Genomic DNA, 20,484 nt, shown 5'->3' with positions numbered 1-20,484 from the left:
AGGTAATTCCCAGAGGCTCCAGCATTCCATTATAATAATATCCACAAATCTCTTTTGCCCAATTCAAAATCTTTCACAATTTCTTTCTAAAAAGGATACGGGGCCCAAATTACAGAAAGTCCTTAAAACAGACTGGCCTGCCAGGCACGGTGGCTCACGCCTGTAATCCCAGCACTTTGGGAGGCCGAGGCGGGCGGATCACGAGGTCAGGAGATGGAGACCATCCTGGCTAACATGGTGAAACTCCGTCTCTACTAAAAATACAAAAAAATTAGCCGGGCGTGGTGGCGGGTGCCTGTAGTCCCAGCTACTCGGGAGGCTGAGGCAGGAGAATGGCGTGAACCCAGGAGGTGGCGCTTGCAGTGAGCAGAGATCGTGCCACTGCACTCCAGCCTAGGCGACAGAGCAAGACTCCATCTCAAAAAAAAAAAAACAAAAACAGACTGGCCTGACTTGGCAAAAAGGCTAACAGACATACACAAATATTCAAAAGGTCATGGAATGCATTGCTAAGTTATTACAACACTGTAAACTGAAAAATAACCCAAAGATCAAGATAATTTATCAGCCTCCCCGGGAAACCCTACAGACTGCCAAAGATAAACATCATTGCCTTAGAGTTAAAAGCACTTGTTTATGTTACCTAGGCAACACAATAACAAATGGTGCAGTAATAAAAATAAGAATTAAAAAAACAAATTGAATAAAATAATAGTCAATATTAAGTTTCAACCTAAAATCCATCTCCTTCCTGGTTATACAAACTATTCATCTTAAATATAGAGTCACCTATTAGGTGGAAACTATTATTTTTCCAGGTCTTATATTTTCATGTGGAGGGACTTCAACAGGACTGATACTCCTGGACTCAGTCTCTGCCTATGGTAAGAAACAGCTCTATGACAAAATATAAGATTGTAGGCCAGCCGCAGTGGCTCATGCCTGTAATCCCAGCACTTTGGGAGGCTGAGCCAGCCAGATCACTTGAGCTCAGGAGTTCGAGACCAGCCTGGACAACATGGTGAAATCTTATCTCTACAAAAAATACAAAAATTCGCCGGGCATGGTAGCGCATGCCTGTAGTCCCAGCTACTCAAGAGGCTGAGTTGGGAGAATCTCTTGAGCCTGGGAGACAGAAGTTGCAGTGAGCCGAGATCGCACCACTGCACTCCAGCCTGGGTCACAGAGCGAGAACCTGTCTCAAAAAAAACAGACTCTGAGGGAAGAGGAAACAGATTTATATAAGAGCCTGAAATCAAAAGTACAAGGGCAAATGCTTCAAACCACAACCATATACACACACACACACACACACACACACACAGACACACACAAATAATAATGTATATAAATATGTATTTTTATATATATTTTTTAAGACAAGGTCTCCCTTGGTCGCCCAGGCTGGAGTGCAGTGATGTCATTTCAGCTCCCTGCACCCTTCGCCTCCCAGGCTCAAGAGATTCTCTCATCTCAGCCTCCTGAGTAGCTGGGACTACAGGCATGCGCCACCACATCCAGCAAATTGTTGTATTTTTAGTAGAGACAGGGTTTTGCTGTGTGGCCCAGGCTGGTCTCAAACTTCTGAGCTCAAGTGATCTGCCCACCTTGGCCTCCCAAAGTGCTGGGATTACAGGTGTGAGCCACTATCCCTGGTTAATTTTTGCATTTTTTGTAGAGATGGGGTTTCACCATGTTGCTGAGGCTGGTCTTGAATTCCTGGGTTCATATGGTTCACCTGACTTGGCCTCCCAAAGTGCTGGGATTACAAGCATGAGCCACCTCGCTTGGCCTTCCCTCAGAGTCTTAATGCATGTGGCAAGTGTCTTGAAGTCAGAATTCACATGGGCCTTTCACACCTCAGTTTCAGATGCCCTAGTGGAAGACTGACTGTCTTTCGGTGATTGTATTGGACACCCCTAAAGTGAAATTTGCACAGGCCTAATCAGATTATCCTAAATATTCTCTAAGATTTTTGTGTGATGTGACAACAGACAGAAGCTTAATTTCACTTTTTTTTTTGAGACTGAGTCTTGCTTTGTCACCCAGGCTGGAGTGCAGTGGTGCAATTTCAGCTCACGGCAGCCTCCACCCCCCAGGTTCAAGCAATTCTCCTACTTCAGCCTCCTGAGTAGCTGGGATTACAGGCACATGCTATCACACACAGCTAACTTTTGTATTTTTAGTAGAGACGGGGTTTCACCATGTTGGCCAGCTGGTCTCGAACTTCTAGCTTCAAGTGATCCACCCACCTAAGCCTCCCAAAGTGCTGGGATTACAGGTGTGAGCCACCATGCCTGGCCTCACTTTTACAAATGTAGTTTCATTAGCATTATCTGTTCACCTCAATAGATAATTGTCCCATATTCTTAAGCTAAAATAATTGTTCTTGAATACACAGCTCCCTTATGGGCTACAAGAATGTGATGACGAGACATTCTCTCTCTGCGGCATGTACTGTCAGAATGAAGACCATTCTCAGCAATCAGACTGTCAACATTCCAGAAAATGTTGATATCACTCTGAAGAAACACAGTCACTTTGAAGGGCCCCAGAAGAACCCTGCAGAGGGACTTCAATCACACCAATGTATAACTCAGTCTCCTTGGAAAGAAAAGGAAGAGGCTCCAAGTTGACAACTGGTGGGGAAAGAGAAAGGAACTGGCTGCCATGCACACTATTTGTAGTCATGTACAGAACATGATCAAGGGTGCTACCGTGGGCTTCCATTACAAGATGAAGTCTCTGTAAGCTCACTTCCTCATCAACATCGTATTCTGGGAGAACAGGTCTCTTGTTGAAACCCATAATTTCTTGGGTAAAAAATACATCCACAGGGTTCGAATGAGGATAAATGTTTTTTCAGTATCTCAAGCCCAGAAAGATGAATTAATCCTTGAAGGAAATGACATTGAGCTTATTTCAAATTCAGTTGCTTTGATTCAGCAAGACACAACAGTTAAAATCAAAGACATCAGAAATTTTTTGGATGGCATCTATGTCTCCGAAAAAGGAACAGTTCAGCAAGCTGATGAATAAGATCTAAGAGTTGTCCAGCTTCTGAAACAAGATGCCAGATGAATCCTAAAACCTATTTGTGATTTTTTTTTTTTTTTAGACAGTCTTGCCCTGTCACACAGGCTGGAGTGCAGTGGAACAATCACAGCTCACTGCAGCCTCAACCTCCTGGGCTCAAGCAATCCTTCCACCTCAGCCTCCCAAGTAGCTAGGACCACAGGCGTGCACCAACATGCCTGGCTAATTTTTTGGTATTTTTTGTAGAGACAGGGTTTTGCTATGTTGCCCAGGCTTGTCTCAAACTCCTGGACTCAAGCAATCCTCCTTCCTCAGCCTTCCAATGTGCTGGGATTGCAGGGGTGAGCCACCACACCTGGCCTTACTTGTGATATTTTCATTATGTAATAAAATGCCTATTCATTTGGGACTTTTTCTGAAAAACAAAACAAAACAAAATAAGGTAATTATTCTTTACCGCTATCACCCAAAATGTAATTGTTTCATAAAATAACCCCTTGTAATTAGAAAACTGGGTATACAGATGAGGGGTATATGTTGCCACTAAATTATCCTGTAGAAGGTAAGTATTGATATTTCTCTCTGTCCATAGAAGCTGGAAGTAGTTGCTGCCCTGGATCTTCTCAGTGTATCCTTTCAGATCCACTCTCCATCCTTCTGTATCCTATTCTGTGTCCCAGGAGGCTGTTCTTTCTGTACTGAATCAACGCTTACTCTAACTTCCAGCTGGGGGTAGCCAATGAGAGAAATGGCAGACAATTGAAGGTAGGAAGAAAGGGAAAACAGGCTGCAGTTTGGCAGAGGCTGCATTTCTCCATGGAAGGTCACAGGTCCTGTCAAGTGTGACTCACGGTTCTTGCTGGTTCTTGAAGAAAAGTATTCCTTCCTCTTACCCCTTCAGAATGGTAACTGCTTCCTGTTGTTGCTAGCCCTGGGTCCTTCACTATCCCCTGATGGTTTTCCTTAACCTTTCACATACCGGGTTAATGATCCCTTCATTCAACCATCATTCAACTCTCTTACTCTCACCACTTTTTCTTGCTTCCTTGCTTTTTTTCTTTCTTTCTCTCCTTCCTTCCTTTCTCTCTCTTTCTCCTTCCTTCCTTCCTTCCTTCCTTCCTTCCTTCCTTCCTTCCTTCCNTCTCTCTTTCTCCTTCCTTCCTTCCTTCCTTCCTTCCTTCCTTCCTTCCTTCCTTCCTCTTTCTCTCTCTTTTCTTTTCTTTTTTAGATGGAGTCTTGCTGTGTCACCCAGGCTGAAGTGCAGTGGTTCAATCTCAGCTCACTGCAACCCTCGCCTCCTGGGTTCAGGCGATTCTCCCACCTCAGCTTCCCCAGTAGCTGGGATTATAGGCACAAGCCACCACACCCGGCTACTTTTTGTATTTTAGTAGAGATGGGGTTTCACCATGTTGGCCAGGCTGGTCTCTAACTGCTGAGCTCAAGTGATCCACCCGCCTCGGCCTCCCAAAGTGCTGGGATTACAGGTGTGAGCCACCATGCCCGACTTTCTTTCTTTTTTCAATAGAGACGGGGGTCCCACCATCTTGCCCAGGCTAGTGTCAAACTCTTGGGCTGAAGTGATTCTCCAGCCTCAGCCTCCCAAAGTGCTGGGATTACAGGCATGAGCCACCACCATGCTCAGCCTCTCTTCACCTTTTGAAAGTGTGCCATCTGTTTTCTCTCAAGACAACAGCTTTGACATTTTTTCCAAGCCAAAATTATATCTGTCACTGCATAGAACTTTAGGAAACTAATTTTTTCATTTATATGTTATAGTAGACAAAACTGCTTTTTCAGAAATCCTTAAATCCACCTTCATATATAACCAGCATAGCTATTCATCCAAATGCACGTCCTAATTTGGCCTTTCCCTTTTCAACATACAGTGTAACCTCCCCGTTTGCTCTTTTGATCTCTAAATCACAATGTCTTGGTCAATAATATAAAACACCCTACTCCACAAGCCCTTGCCATGGACTAAACCTTGAATGATCCCATTGTTCAACACTTCTCAAAAACCCAGTTGAGAAAATTGATTAGGATTAAGTGAAGTACACAAAGTTCATGCATTAATCTCTAGTAGAGTAGGACTGCCACATTAGCATATTTAGACCATATTACATCTGAAGACTTGCTTTTATTTTGGGGTTATATCAAGGGATTCTGATTTTATCAAGGAACAATTAAAGAAATTGCCCTAGAAAATCTGATACTACATCTTGCTGTAGGGACATAGTTTAGCATATTTCTCCCTATCTCCTGTGCTTAGTACTTGGGGTCATAGTTAGGTGTCTTCCACAAAAAACTTTTCTCACCCTCTTTGTTCTGAGTTCTCATTTACCAAGCAACATCCTGATTTCTGTGTTACTTTCTCTACATAAAAATAATATGCTGGTCATACTGATTTTGAGTATTTCTCATAGTTAATTAATAAAGAGACTTCTGAATATGATCTAGCTTCCTGTGCTTACCCACAGGGGGAACATGCTGATCATGCCCTGTGTGAGAATTTCCACTCCATGTCATGGCAATATTTCTTATTATAAATGACTAAATCAGTATTCTGGTTCTACCCCAATCTAATGTGCATTTTAGTTAATGTTAACCAATTTCTCAGAACCTGGTTATCTCCTTAAGCAATGAAAAAAAAAAAAAAAAATCTCTGGGCTTTAAACTAGAAGGCTAGATCAAGTCTTCCCTAAGATAAAATACCTACCTCTTCCAGTTGCACTTGTATTTTTTAGTTTTTAGTATTTTAGACGGAGTTTCACTCTGTCATCCAGGCTGGAGTGTAATGGCGTGATCTCGGCTCACTGCAAGCTCCACCTCCTAGGTTCACACCATTCTCCTGCCTCAGCCTCCTGAGTAGCTGGGACTACAGGCACCGGCCACCACACCTGGCTAATGTTTTTGTATTTTTTAGTAGAGACTAAAAACAGTTTCACCATGTTAGCCAGGATGGTCTCAATCTCCTGACCTCGTGATCCGCCTGCCTCAGCCTCCCAAAGTGCTGGGATTACAGGCATCAGCCACTGCACCCCGCCTGCACTTGTATTTATTAACATATCCTATATAAAGTCTCAGGTAAGAGGCTCAACTTAGAGCTAAATCTGAGGAAAAGCTCTGCTTATCCCTAGAACTATGAAATAGATTATACTGCCCTTCCCTATCCTCTCCTATTTACAATCAGGAAGCTTAGCATCAACTCTAAGGAATCTTTTAGAAATTGTTCTCAAACTTTTCATGTTTGTGAAATACTTTGAATGCCAGAATTTAAGAATGAATGAATTAAAGAAGTTAAAATAACACTAAATTAGTTATTATACCATCTCAGAGGACCTAGAACCCATCCACAATTAATCCCCTATCCATATGGTACACTTTCAGTATTGTAGGTGTTTGAGAATTATCTCTGCTCAATGATTTCTCATACAATCACAAGGCAGAGCTCTCTTACATTCCAGTGAACCACCATCTTCTTGTAAAGCCAACTTAATGCTATGCTTTGCCTTTAGTTCCAACTTGAAACAAATTGTACAAACTACAGCACCTCATATGTACATACAATGAACATAATTGTTTTATAACAAAAATTGAAGTTATATATTTGTGAAAACTTTGCTGCATACTATATCATCTCAGCACTCCAGGCGAGAACCACTGCCTTACCTGTTTTCAATTTCCCCCATTGTGGCTTACTGACATAATTCTAATTTCTTTATTCTTAATGCTTTAATTCACATTTTACTATTTTATTGCATGCATGTCCTTCCTTCTTAAATTATTTGTAGAATGAAACTAAGTGTTCAAAAAATAACATGCAGAAAGAAAATGCTGTCTTTGGTGGCTACTCTCTATTACCTTCTGCAAATAGAAGTAAAAAATAAATGAGTCACAGCCTATTACTGTACCTACAGCAATGTCCACGAGATCCTCACTCAATAGGAAGGTTTAAAGTAATTAGTGATTTTTTAGAAGCTAATCATTACCATCCATACTCCATCTATTCTACTCACAGGAAGGGTTTCCCAATTTGTTAAAGACACCCTCACTGTAGAAAGATCTCTGTGAACCATATACCCTATTTTCAATAGACCTCCCTATTTCCTGCAACCACATACAAACGGACACCAAAGTCTTCTCTTATTCTGGGACGTAGTTAATGGTCTGTATGTCAAAGTTTCTTTCAGGCCTGTAAAATCTGAATCTGAAAGACGGAGAGAAAAGAGACTCAGTAGTTATAATGACATAAAGGTGCAAACGTGAAGCAATTCAACTTGTCTGTGCTTTGCAGACAAATGTCAACAAATGTTGGAATCCTTGCAATGCAGCAATCAGAGATCATGTGAGATTTTGCTTTCTGTTTTTACTAAAAGCGTAAACCTGGCTGCAAGATAACCAGCAAACAAGCAGCTTCGATTTTGTGTACAAAGGACTGTTGATTATACATGGATTATTTTCTTCAGTCACACTACTTTGTATGGATAGCAACACTGTCAGTGATGTCATCTTTTTAAACAACAGATCCGAATGTATAGGCACATTGTGTCAACTGGCCCAAATCAATGACCTGGGTAATGCAATCAGGGTAACACTATTATTCCTCATCTAAACCATCCAAGCCCATAGAAAAATAAATGCTAATCTGATGCATATTTAAGGAATACGTTACATGGGAAAGAAAATCAAGCCCTTGTTTAGTTTTATTTACATTCTCATATGTACTTCCAGAAAACGCATCACAGAATTTACATCATATGCATCAGAATAAACTGTTTTATTTTTGTATTAGTAGCGGGCTAAGTTATTAACAATCACACTTTCTTGGATAAGAACATTTTTAACAAGGATATCTCCTAAAGAATGTGTATTCATATAGCATACCAATACCTTTTCACAACTGTGGAATCAGAATGATTTATAGCATTCCCGATAGAGGAGGCAGCATTGTTTTATTGATTGGAATAAGGAAAATTGTGAAGGATGTATATATAGCTTTTAGTTCCATCTCCGCTTGCTCTTTGATTCAATTATTTGTTTACTCACTTTATATGGGCATAACATGAATTTAAATCAAGCAGATTTAAAATTTTTCAACAGTTGGAATCTAAGCTTTCTGAGGTGAAAAATGTTTCTTAAAAGGTTTGTAGGAAAGAGATCTAACGAGTCTTTTCAGTCGTTTAATAAAAGTATACACTGAGCGCCTTCTGCAGAGTTGGGCAGGAGCTGCGGAGCAGCTTAGCGTTACGCCGCCCTCCAAGATCGCACATCCGGGACATCCGAGAGTCGGGCCGAGCCCCCGCCCCTAGAAGGGCGGGGCCACTGGGCGATCGGGGCAGTCCCTTCGTCATGCCCCGCCCCGTCTGCGCCGCCTGCGCGTCGAGGAAGGGGCCTGCGACACGCGGCCCAGTAAGCGTCCGGCCGCGGCGCAGGCCTAAGCCATGGCTGAGACTAGCCGGATGCTTCAGGCCCGGGCGCTCCTGCAGCAGTGCCTGCACGCCCGGCTGCAAATTCGCCCAGCCGAAGGGGACGCCGCGGCCCAGTGGGTAGAGGTAACGTCAGCCCGGCAGCTCTCGTTATCCTCCGGCATGCGGGGCGGTTTTTTCCGCGTTATCTCGGTGACCCGTCTGCTCTGTGACTCTCTCTGAGACCGGCGGTCCGGCCGCGGGGATACCCGGTCAGCTTGACGCTGGCCGCAGTGGCCTGCCTGGCTGCGCTTGTCTTTTCGGTCCTGCATCACCGTTCCCCAGCGCCAGTTGTAGCCCCCGAGAGGAAGAGCGCGTCTCCCTTTTTGCGGGGACCACGGGGATTTGAAACTGAGTTCGGTGGACTTCGGGCCTTACTGTCTCAGACCCCTTATAGCTCGTGGCCTATGCTGGTCGAGGGCAAGCTTGTAGGTCAGGTTTGTTGCAAGAGTTCATGATCTGCTTTAACTTACGCCTCAGATCGCGTTGAATTCCCCCTTATGTTGACTTGGTCTTAGCAAAGACGTGAGATTTCCTAAGAAACAACTGTTTTTCAAGAAGCCTTTTAAAAATTTTGACCTATTTCCAACTGAGAAAACAAAGACCACTACTTTTATAACAATGTTGCATTGTTATCAAACACATTTCTCCAAAGAATTTAAAACATTTATGTCACTATGAGTTCCTTCTACTTTCATACATACTTTCCTTTTTAAGATAGCCTGCCCCCACTGCATACAAAAACAAATAAAATTTTCTTTAAGGCCTCTGACGTAGTTTTGAAGTACGTTGAAATGTAAGAAAAAAATTAGTTCGTAATTAAGACTTTTGTAGACACTCAGAAACTTCAGTGTAGCAAAATCTCATTCGCTCATCTTTTCTGCTGAATTCGGTCCCAGATCTAGCATTAATTAAAACAATGTTAGTTATTTTATATATTTTTTAATTTTTTTTTTTTTTTTTTTTGAGATGAAGTCTTGATCTGTCGCCCAGGCTGGAGTGCAGTGGCACGATCTCGGCTCACTGCAACCTGCGCCTCCCAGGTTCAATCAATTTTCCTTCCTCAGCCTCCCGAGTAGCTGGGACAACAGGAGCAAGGTACCACGCCCGGCTGATTTTTGTATTTTTAGTAGAGACGGGGTTTCGCCATTTTGGCCAGGCTTGTCTAGAACTGACCTCAGGTGATCCATTTGCCTCAGCCTCCCAAAGTGCTGGGATTACAGGCCTGAGCCACCGCGCCCGGCCTACTTATTATTTTAAATAGTACCAGTGAACTATTTGATATGTGGGTGATTATTCTAAAATCAGAATCTGTTGCCCTGTGCTAATTTGGAAATATAAGCATAGAAATCTCTGTATTCTTATCTCTCTCCCAGAAATTCACTTTTCTTATTTCTTCTTTTTGTCATGATTTTTTGTGAGGTCTTGATATCCTTATTTGAAATTTTATTATTGTATTTTGCCATCCTATCTAAAGAATTAACTGGCTGGGCGCAGTAATCCCAGCACTTTGGGAGGCCGAGGCTGGCGGATCACTTGAGGTCAGGAGTTTGAGACCAGCCTGGCCAACATGGTGAAATCCCATCTCTACTGAAAATACAAAAATTAGCCAGGCTTGGTGGCGGGCACCTGTAATCCCAGCTACTCAGGAGGCTGAGGCAGGAGAATCTCTTGAACCCGGGAGGCGGAGGTTGCAGTGAGGGGAGATCCTGCCACTGCACTCCAGCCTGAGCCACAGAGTGAGACCTCCTTTCAAAAATAAATAATAAATAAAATAATTATCCTTTCTTTTTTTTTTTTTTTTTTGAGACGGAGTCTTGCTCTGTCGCCCAGGCTGGAGTGCAGTGGCGCGATCTCAGCTCACTGCAAGCTCTGCCTCCCCGGTTCACGCCATTCTCCTGCCTCAGCCTCCTGAGCACCTGGGACCACAGGCGCCCGCCACCACGCCCGGCTAATTTTTTGTATTTTCAGTACAGACGGGGTTTCACCATGCTAGCCAGGATGGTCTCAAACTCCTGACCTCGTGATCCGCCCGCCTAGGCCTCCCAAAGTGCTGGGATTACAGGTGTGAGCCACCGCGCCCGGCTGAATTATCCATTTTTATAGTTGCCTCCAGACACTATAAATAACAAATTATCAGTCATTTAGTTTCCTTCCATGCTTATTTATCTTTTTTATGTTTTTCAGGCTACATCTTCTTATGCAAAATCACATATATTTTATTGCTGGCATCCAAACTATCAGTGTTTATAAACTTAAAAACTATTTTAAAGGCTTTCCCTTTCGCTCCTACCCACATAACTAAATTAAAGAGCTGACAAGTAATTTAGATGGTGAGAAAATGTAAATTCTTCTTATGTGTTCTCTACTGTTCTATTATTAAAAGTTCTGGTTTTTTTAGAAACAGCATTTTAATTGTCAAGATTTGAAGGTTACTTTCTTTGCTTGTTCTTAGTTTCATTCATTTAGAACTTTGCTGTCACAGACTAATGTTTTTGTTCCTGGTAAGTGAACTTTTTAAAGCTACAGTGAGAATTATCTGTATTTTTCTATATATTTGAAATATTTTATACCAAAGAAGTTATATGGAAAGTGATTTTGACTTGAAGAGAAGTCACAACTTAAGATCTATTATGGAATAAATGAAAGGCAAAGACCTTAATGAGGAGATAATGTTAGTGGAAAGAACAGTTATCATTGTGCAAATAATTAGGTATTTAATTCTGACATTGCATGTGTCCAAATATAAATATCCTTAAGATTTTGATTCATGACGAAAACAACAGTAGTGGAGAGGCCTGTGACAATAGTGCAAATACCTACAATAACTTGCCAGCCTCTTAAAGGTATGCATTGGAGGCCCTTGCCTATTGTTTCAGTAGCACAATTGCACTTTTTAAGACTCACTTCTTTTCCAGGTAAATCAAGTGTGAGTGCAGAGCTGCATTTACATGTATCTAGAAAATTCTTTGGATAACACATAGAGCCTGGAACATATAGTTGAATGTTAATGCAATCAGCAGATAAATTGAATCCCTATCATGTACAAAACAGCCTGTAAAGTGCTTTGGAAGTTAAAATGTGAAATAAATTGTGCCTCTGCCCTTAAATTTATTTTTACATACTCATTTAATAAACACTAATATAGCACTTACTGTGAACCAGGCACTGTTTTTAAGTACTTTATAAATATTAACTCATTTAATCTTCCTAATAGCTCCTGGAGTCAAGGTTAATTTACAGAATCAAAAAATCTAATGATTCACTCAGAAGCAGAATCAAAGTCACTATTCAAATGTCTCTTTTCTGTATAGTCTCTGTCCTACAAGATCTAAGAAATATCCAAGTCATTATGTAAAATAAATAAGCCTATATTCCTGATAACAACCAACCTTTTAATGTAGAACTTATTATGACAAATGCAATTTTCAGGTCCCTATCATGTTTATTTAAAGCATTAACAACAAATAATAATAATTGGACAGTTTCCTGGAGTTTATAGAAATAGAATCAGACCATTATTTTCATTATCTGTAAGTAAATGGATTAGGGGAAATAAAGAGAGATGATGTCAAAAGATATCAGTCACATGTTGTTTATCCATCAGCTGTATCTGGTATAATGTAAATTCACTTGGCACTGAATAAATGGGGCCCAGCAAATGAAATGTTTCTAAGTCTGTCACCCTTACTTGGGAAAAGGCTGCTTGATTGTTTTAATGATTTTGATTAGAAATAAATGTTTGAAGGTATAACTTGTCTTCACTGCTCTTTGCTATATTTTAAACTTAATTCTTTTTTTTTTTTTTCGAGATGGAATCTCTCTCTCTCGCCCAGGCTGGAGTGCAGTGGCGTGATCTCGGCTCACTGCAAGCTCCGCCTCCTGGGTTCATGCCATTCTCCTGCCTCAGCCTCCCGAGTAGCTGGGACTACAGGTGCCCGCCACCTCGCCCGGCTAGTTTTTTGTATTTTTAGTAGAGACGAGGTTTCACCGTGTTAGCCAGGATGGTCTTGATCTCCTGACCTCGTGATCCGCCCACCTGGGCCTCCCAAAGTGCTGGCATTACAGGCATGAGCTACCGCGCCCTGCCTTAAACTTAATTTTTGAAAGAAATAACAACCAATGATTGAAACTTGAAAAATATTTTGTTTTCTCACATGAGAAATCTTTTGTAAAGTTCATTTTCTGTGCTTTTAACCTCTATGTCTATAATATTAATAGTTGTGAAACTGTACCCATTTAGCCCTGTATCTTTTTTAGCCCTGTATCTTTATAGATATTGTTGTAATCTGAGTTTACTGTGGTGATTTCTCATAGGTCCAAAGAGGATTGGTGATCTACGTGTGCTTTTTCAAGGGAGCTGATAAAGAAATTCTTCCCAAAATGGGTATGTGTTTGACTTTGTTTCTTTTTTAAGAGTGAGAGGCCAAGCGTGGTTCTCACATTTGTAATTCCCAACACGTTGGGAGGCCAAGGCAGGTGGATTACTTGAACCCAGGAGTTAGAAGCTGGCCTGGGCAACATAGTAAGACCTCTTCTCTATAGAAAATAAACAAAAGTAGCTGGGCATGGTGACTTGTGCCTATGGTCCTAGCTACTTAGGAGGCTGAGGCTGGAAGATTGCTTGAGGCCAGGAGGTCGAGGCTGCAGTAAGCTAAGATGGTGCCCCTGCACTCCAGCCTGGGCAACAGAGTGAGACCCTGTCTCAAAAAAAAAAAAAAAAGATAGTGAGAAAGAACAGTAATAGACAAATGAACCAGAAGGGACAAGAAGCACAATCTTTTTCCTTCCCTTTTATTTTTAAAATAATAAATAATAATTTTACATATTCATGGGATACAAAGTGATATTTTAATACTGTATACAATGTATAACAATCAAACCAGATATGCATTATCTCAAACATTTGTTATTTGTGTTGTGAACATTTAATATCCTTTCTTCTAGACTTTTGACAGTATATAATAAATTATAGTTAGCCATATTCATCCTACAGTGCTGCAGAACACCAGAACTCATTCCTCCTATCTAGCTGTAATTTTGTATCCATTAACCAATCCCTGCCCATCCTAAGATGCACAATCTTAAACTGTGCTGATGTTATTAATTACTTAATTCTATCTAGTGTTATTGGCCTTAGCTATTTGCCTGTTTCAAAGTTTAAAGTAAGCAAGTATGGTGAAATTCTTTTAAAACATCTGCAGCATTTCAGGTGACTTACAGATTGATGTAGAAGAGTGTACATAAAAACACATATACACAATGCACTTCAGCCAAGGATACAGAAAATTCTTGGAAGTAGGGTGGTCACACAGGGAGAAACAGATGCTGCATTTCTTAATATAGTTTCCTTTATCCCCCAGAGCCCCTAACAGAGGCAGTAGATGACGCTGTATATACAAGATGTGGGTCTCATCAAACCTGGACAACTCAAGTTTATATCATTATTATGGAAGAATTTACATTAGCCCTGTATGCCCTTTTTTGTGGAAATAAGTATAGATATAAGGTTCTCCTGGGTCTTGAGCCAAATTCAGTGTCATCACAGCCACACTTCCTCCAAGGACATGGAAAATAGAGTCAATGTTCAGGGATCTCTGAACACTAATTTATCTACCTGCAGCTTTCTGGTTTCCTGGATAGGCTATAGCACTGTATAGTGATATGTATATATACACTATCTCACATGGCTATAGTATTTCATGTGATAATTACATAGGTTCAGATATACCAAATCAAATCATATACCCTTTCAGGACACTATTTGGATATAAGGATTATATCCACAAACAAGCATACATACAAACTTGAAAGAAAAGAAGCTATCCTTAAGGTTGGGAACAGGTTGTATTCTCTTCATTAGTAAAGGACAGCATCCATTAGTTGGATTAATAATAAATATTAATTATACAAATGGGCAGTTGAAGCTTACAGAAGTTAACCTAGAAGAGCTTCAAGGGCAAATAGGCCAATGAGGAAGAGCTTGGACAAAAAGCTAAAATTTTTAGTAACATATCAAACATGTCTGACAACTTTGTCAAAAGATGAAAACCAGACTTAAGAGACTATGCTAGGTGAGAATGGAAAGCCAGTAACTGCAATAGTTTGAAATTTGAATCCAGAAGATTATAAGGAACCTCTGAAGGGTTAAGAACAGAATGTTCTGGTCTGAAGAAGGAAAAAAAAAAAAGAGAGAGGCCGGGTGCTGTGGCTCACTCCTGTAATCCCAGCACTTTGGGAGGCCAAGGCAGGCATATCACGAGGTCAGGAGATCAAGACCATCCTGGCTAACATGGTGAAACCCTGCCTTTACTAAAAATACAAAAAAATTAGCGGGGCGTGGTGGTGGGCGCCTGTAGTCCCAGCTACTCAGAAGGCTGAGGTAGGAGAATGGTGTGAACCCAGGAGGCGGAGGTTGCAGTGAGCCGAGATCACACCACTGCCCTCCAGCCTGGGTGACAGAGCAAGACTCCATCTCAAAAAAAAAAAAAAAAAGAACATAATGTAATGAGGACTCCTATTATAGAGAATAATTTGTCAGATCCTAATGCTGGAGTGTTAGACAGTCTGTCCACTTTCCTAAATTAATATTTTGCTTTGGATTAAATCTTTTTTGGTCCATAAAAAAATAGAAACCTTCAAAAACAGGAAAGAAAGTTTTTGTCATTCTGACTTAAGATTGACTTCGTAAAGTTGTCTTATGGAGTCTCAAATGGTTCTTCATCATAATAGTATGAAATATGCCTACTATATCCAAACTGCATGTTGTTTTATAGTGATTAAATCCTGTGCGCTTCCATATCTGTCTTTGTGAGTTCACTTTAAATACATGCATAAGATTGTAGTGAATTTAAAACACCAAGGAGGTCCACCCTAACTCTTGTAGCGGATAGTCTAACACTAACACATGATTTTTTATATCATGATTTTCAGTAAAGAAATATATGACTCTAAGAATCACATTCTACTCATTTGAGTTGTAAGCAAAGTAAGTCCATCTATTATTAATAGTATTAGCTTGTACTTCACTGTATTCCAGTAGGCTAAGTAAGTCAATGTGATGGAATTCTCTGAAGCCTCACCTCATATTTATGATATAGATTCAGATATTTCCAATCAAAGCATATATCCCTTGAGAATATAATAACCAGTTATATCCACAAAATCTGAAATAGCATAGCTAACATAGAGATGTATAGAATCTTCCTCCATTCACCTTCAATATAATTGGACTGAGGGCCAGAAACCTGTCAAAGCTTAATATCCCATATACATCATTAGAGATACTTGATTGATAACCTATTTTAGGATATTTCAGTTTCCAACATGCCATTAATTCATTGTCTCGTTTTAATTCTACTTACTGGTTCTACATTGTATTTATCTACATACTGATACATGTATACCAACAGCATTAACTGAAATCTCAGTTATAGCCAGTAGAGGGAGGTACGTGGAAATATAATAAATTGTAGCATTATCTCTGAGGCCTGTTATTCCAAAATTGCCTATTTACTCTGTCACTAGCCTGAGGCCTAGATAGCTAGATAGTGATTTTGAGTGGAATGAAGTGCTCTGGAAAGTTTCCTTACAAGCAGTCAGTAAAGACTGCTGGCTAAACAGCAAAGTCCTATTTGTGATAGAGAAAACTAGAGGTAAGTAAAAATAAATGTTAAGTGAAAATTGATGATGCTTAATGCCTAGCTTAGAAATTCATTTGGGTGTTCACCTTGGCAGGTTTTTACCAGATTAATTCCATGATTTGTAGAGAGGGGTAACAATATGAATATTCACTACAGACCCTCTAATAATTAAAACCGTTAACTACCCCGACAGAAAGCATACCTTTTAAAGCCTAATTTGAGGACAGGTGTCTTGAAGTTTATATAGTTCCTTCTACCATTTGCCCTCTCAGGACTATGCTTTGCAAACAGAAGTCAGGTACACCTTTATAGAGGTAGGGAGACCCTAGGTCTATTTATATTAGACACTTCCTTTGCTTATTGTTTCAAAAATGGTTAATGTTGAGGTATAAAGGCTTTCTAAGTTTAGACTTTTAGCTATATATGGATATTTATTGTGGTTTCAACACTTCTTATTAGCTATAAGAAATCTCATGAATGCTATGCAAATAATATCACGTTTTCTTATATGTATATGTATATGTTTTTATTTACTTTTTCAGTTATAACAATGAGTTTCTGATGATTCTTGCTTTCACCTTTACCCTTCTCTCATGAGTTATATTTATAAAATAATTAGTCCATGTTAATATTGCCTTTAAGGTTATTAAACAACAAAATTGGCTGGTTTATAATGGGATTGAAACAGGAACCTTTGTCTCCGCTTAGAACTCTTGGCAACTAAGTTTAAAATAATAACTGCACTAAAATTTTTATTTGATATTCCATTATAAAGAAAAATTTAGCTGGGTGCGTTGACTCACGCCTGTAATCCCAACACTTCGGGAGGCCGAGGTGGGTGGATCATGAGGTCAGGAGATCGAGACCAGCCTGGCTAGTACAGTGAAACCCCGTCTCTACTAAAAATACACAAAATTAGCCGGGCGTGGTGGCACACGCCTGTAGTCCCAGCTACTCGGGAGGCTGAGGCAGGAGAATCACTTGAACCCAGGAGGCGGAGGTTGCAGTGAGCTGAGATCGCGCCATTGCACTCAAGCCTGGGCAACAGAGCGAGACTCTGTCTCTAAATAAATAAATCAAGCAAGCAAGCAAGCAGAATTTGGTTTAAGGAGGAGTTACCCTTGTACTTTTCCAGTGGGATTTACTTACTAAATAAAAGGAACATGAAAGTAAAATCTTCTCATGTATTCCCCTAGGGGAACAATATTTGAGGTTCCAGTGTACAGTTAATTCTTTAGACCTTTCTGGATGAACTTACTGTTAGGTGATCTTAACTGCCAATTCAGATTTAAAATATCATACCGTTTTCTGCATGAAAATTGCTTTATTTTTCATGCTTAGATTATTTAGCTTAGTGAAGCAGTATTTTAAATCTAAATAGAGACTTTGGGTTAGAGGCATGAGCTGACAAACTGAATTTTAAACATGAGATTTGCTGACTAAAAACTTGATGGTTTTCTTCATGTTTGTTTTTCACTTTAAAATGTTTTGCCTTTCTTCCTCACCCAGTTAATACACTGTTAAATGTGAAATTAAGTGAGACAGAAAATGGCAAGCATGTCTCTATATTGGATCTACCTGGCAACATTCTTATTATCCCTCAAGCTACCCTTGGAGGAAGACTAAAAGGAAGAAACATGCAATATCACTCTAACTCTGGAAAAGAAGAAGGGTTGGAACTTTACTCTCAATTTGTGACGCTATGTGAAAAAGAAGTAGCTGCTAATAGCAAGTGTGCTGAAGCTGGGGTTGTAGTGGAACATGGCACTTACGGGAACAGGCAGGTGTTAAAGCTGGACACCAACGGACCATTCACACACTTAATTGAGTTTTGAAAATGAAAAACTAGTTTCTATAGCTGTTTTCTGGTATGAAATGATCTAAAGTATAATTAGATTTTCTTTCCCTTCATCTTGAATGTACTAATCTTCAGCATTTTTAGACAAGAAAATCTTGAGTTTCATATGTAACTCTGCACCTGCTAATTGGATGACTTTGCCAAGTCACCTAAACTCTGGATCTCAGTCACTTTTGGTCCTACATTCCTCTACCCTTCTACTTGAAAATTTGAAATACGCTGTCTATTCACTTCATAGTCATTAAGGAAATGTTCTTAATTTTTTTTTGTTTTTGTTTTTGTTTTGAGACGGAGTCTCACTCTGTTGCCAGGCTGGAGTGCAGTGGCGCAATCTTGGCTCACTGCAACCTCCGCCTCCCGGGTTCAAGCGATTCTCCTGCCTCAGCCTCCCAAGTAGCTGGGATTACAGGCGCATACCACCATGCCCAGATAATTTTTTTGTATTTTTAGTAGAGATGGGGTTTCACCGTGTTGGCCAGATGGTCTTGATCTCCTGACCTCGTGATCCGCCCACCTTCGCCTCCCAAAGTGCTGGGACTACAGGTGTGATCCACCATGCCTGGCCTCTTAATTGTTTTTAAAAAATTATGTACATCTTGAGTATTTTGCTATGAAGAGAGTCATGCAAACAAGAAAAACACATTTCTTATACCATCAAATTTGTATAACATGTAATAAAAATAACTATTTATATTAATATTAGGTAAACTGCAGCACAACCCAATTATTACTTTGTTAATTTTGTTTACTATTTCAGTTTTCTATATTCCCATATGTAAGTCACCATTTCTTTTAATATGCATGAAAATGTAATATAAGGCCAAGTGTGGTGGCTCATGCCTATCATCCCAGCACTTTGGGAGGCTGAGGTGGGAGGATCACTTGAGCCCAGGAGTTTGAGACCAGCCTGGGCAGAATAGCAAGACTCAGTCTCTAACATATATATATATATGTAATATAAAGGTGTTATTGTGTGCTATATTACTTTCCAGGGACATCCAAATGTTTTACATTACTTTAAGAATCTTTACTTGATATAAGAACAAAGTATAAGGGTTTAAAAGTTGTTTTTATTAAACATACTATATAAGTGGGTTAATGGTCTATTTCTCAGTTTTTACCAGAACCATGTGTCTCACTTTTTGTCTTTGCTTTTTAAAGAACTAGTTCATGAAATTAGTGTTAGTTCATAAATTGTTTAAGAAGTTCCTTTCCCATTGAATTAGATTGCTATAAAAGGGAGAAAAGGGGAAACTTCCCATAAGAATAGTTTGAAAACAAATTGACTTGTTCATTTCCATATTATCTGCTTGATGATATGGAGCCAGTGTCAATTTTTCTGTTAGTGAATGTTTTGAACTAGATGTTTGTTCCCATCCCCAAAATTTATATGTTGAAGCCCTTATCAGTGTGATGGTATCTGGAGATGGGGCTCCTCCAACTATTCCATCCCACAACACCCCCGCCTGAGGACACAGCAGGAAGGTGACTGTCTATAAGCCAGAAAGAAAGTAGTCACCAGAAACAGACCATGCGGACACCTTGAGTTTGAACTTCTAACCCCCAGAACTGTGAGGAAATAAATTTCTGTTGTTTAAACCACCCAGTCCGATGGTATTTTGTTAGGGCAGTCTGAGCTAGGACAGTGATGTAAGATAGACAGCTAGTAAGGTAAACTTTTCAAAGGCAAGAAAGGAAGATATGCAAGAAATTGAAAGAATAATTAAGTCAGTAAGAGGTAGTATTCAGTTTTGGCAAACTCCTCTGACTTGAGTTGAAAAGGCTTTTTTTTTTTTTAGAGTAAAAACCAAATAACTAATTCTAATTGACAAAAAAAAAGGTAAACAAACATCCTAAATAGCTGCTGAAATTTCCATGTGTCTTATAGTTTCTTTAGGTCTGTGTTCCTAAGATGCTTAAAATTTTATCATGAAAAAATCCTATTTTCTCTATACCCTTCCTGTACTATTCTATTTTGGAACTAAGAATCAATAAGTGGCTTGGTAATGAGCTCATTGTCCTTCACTTTTGCTTTATTGATTCATGATACACTTATTGAAATGTAATAAACTATTCATAAACTGGCAAACTCCAATTGTCTCATAGTTTCTCCAAAGAGGTATGTACGTCTTTCAAAAAGATAATGTTACCGATTTTAAACCATTTTGATTTTATGTCTAGGTGAAATGCTGACTTATAGCCCTTGATTGCTGTTTTAGAGTTCAGGCAATCCTCTTTAAAAAATGTGCTTGAGGTACCAGGGGAGAATAACAGTTTCAAGTACATGAAGGGTTATTAAGCAGAAGATGATAGACATCTTTGCTTAATTTCCAGAGAGGCTACAACAAGGGAAAAGGCAAATGAAGTTGTGGATATGAAAATAACTGTACCTTGGCTTTCTGTAGCTCTTCTGGCCAAAGGTGCTCAAAGAATCTTCAATAGATGTTTTATCTTCACAGTATATGTATGATGAGGATAGCGC

At 39.8% G+C, this 20,484-nt stretch overlaps 1 protein-coding gene and 1 pseudogene across 1 annotated transcript; both read left to right on the top strand.

The window, feature by feature from the left end:
• The first annotated feature begins 2,465 nt into the window (after positions 1-2,465).
• On the top strand, positions 2,466-3,039 carry LOC112629284 (annotated as a pseudogene).
• A 5,321-nt stretch (positions 3,040-8,360) lies between these two features.
• On the top strand, positions 8,361-20,091 carry DTD2 (D-tyrosyl-tRNA deacylase 2 (putative)). The gene is made up of 3 exons (XM_025393079.1): positions 8,361-8,588; positions 12,819-12,888; positions 17,654-20,091. The coding sequence occupies exons 1-3, from the start codon at positions 8,478-8,480 to the stop codon at positions 17,977-17,979; spliced, it is 507 nt and encodes a 168-aa protein (XP_025248864.1). The 5' UTR covers positions 8,361-8,477; the 3' UTR covers positions 17,980-20,091.
• The last annotated feature ends 393 nt before the right edge of the window (positions 20,092-20,484 follow it).

Source organism: Theropithecus gelada, chromosome 7b (assembly GCF_003255815.1).
Source record: "Theropithecus gelada isolate Dixy chromosome 7b, Tgel_1.0, whole genome shotgun sequence".
NCBI classification, from domain to species: Eukaryota; Metazoa; Chordata; class Mammalia; order Primates; family Cercopithecidae; genus Theropithecus; species Theropithecus gelada.
The sequence above is the reverse complement of the archived record's forward strand: the minus strand, read 5'-3'. Positions and strand labels throughout refer to the sequence as shown.

Excerpts from the sequence above, each read along its gene's own strand:
- DTD2 (XM_025393079.1), top strand. The coding sequence starts at position 8,478 with ATGGCTGAGACTAGCCGGATGCTTCAGGCCCGGGCGCTCCTGCAGCAG. Across the intron at positions 8,589-12,818 it reads CCGCGGCCCAGTGGGTAGAG|GTCCAAAGAGGATTGGTGAT; the intron begins GTAACGTCAGCC and ends GATTTCTCATAG. Across the intron at positions 12,889-17,653 it reads AGAAATTCTTCCCAAAATGG|TTAATACACTGTTAAATGTG; the intron begins GTATGTGTTTGA and ends TTCCTCACCCAG.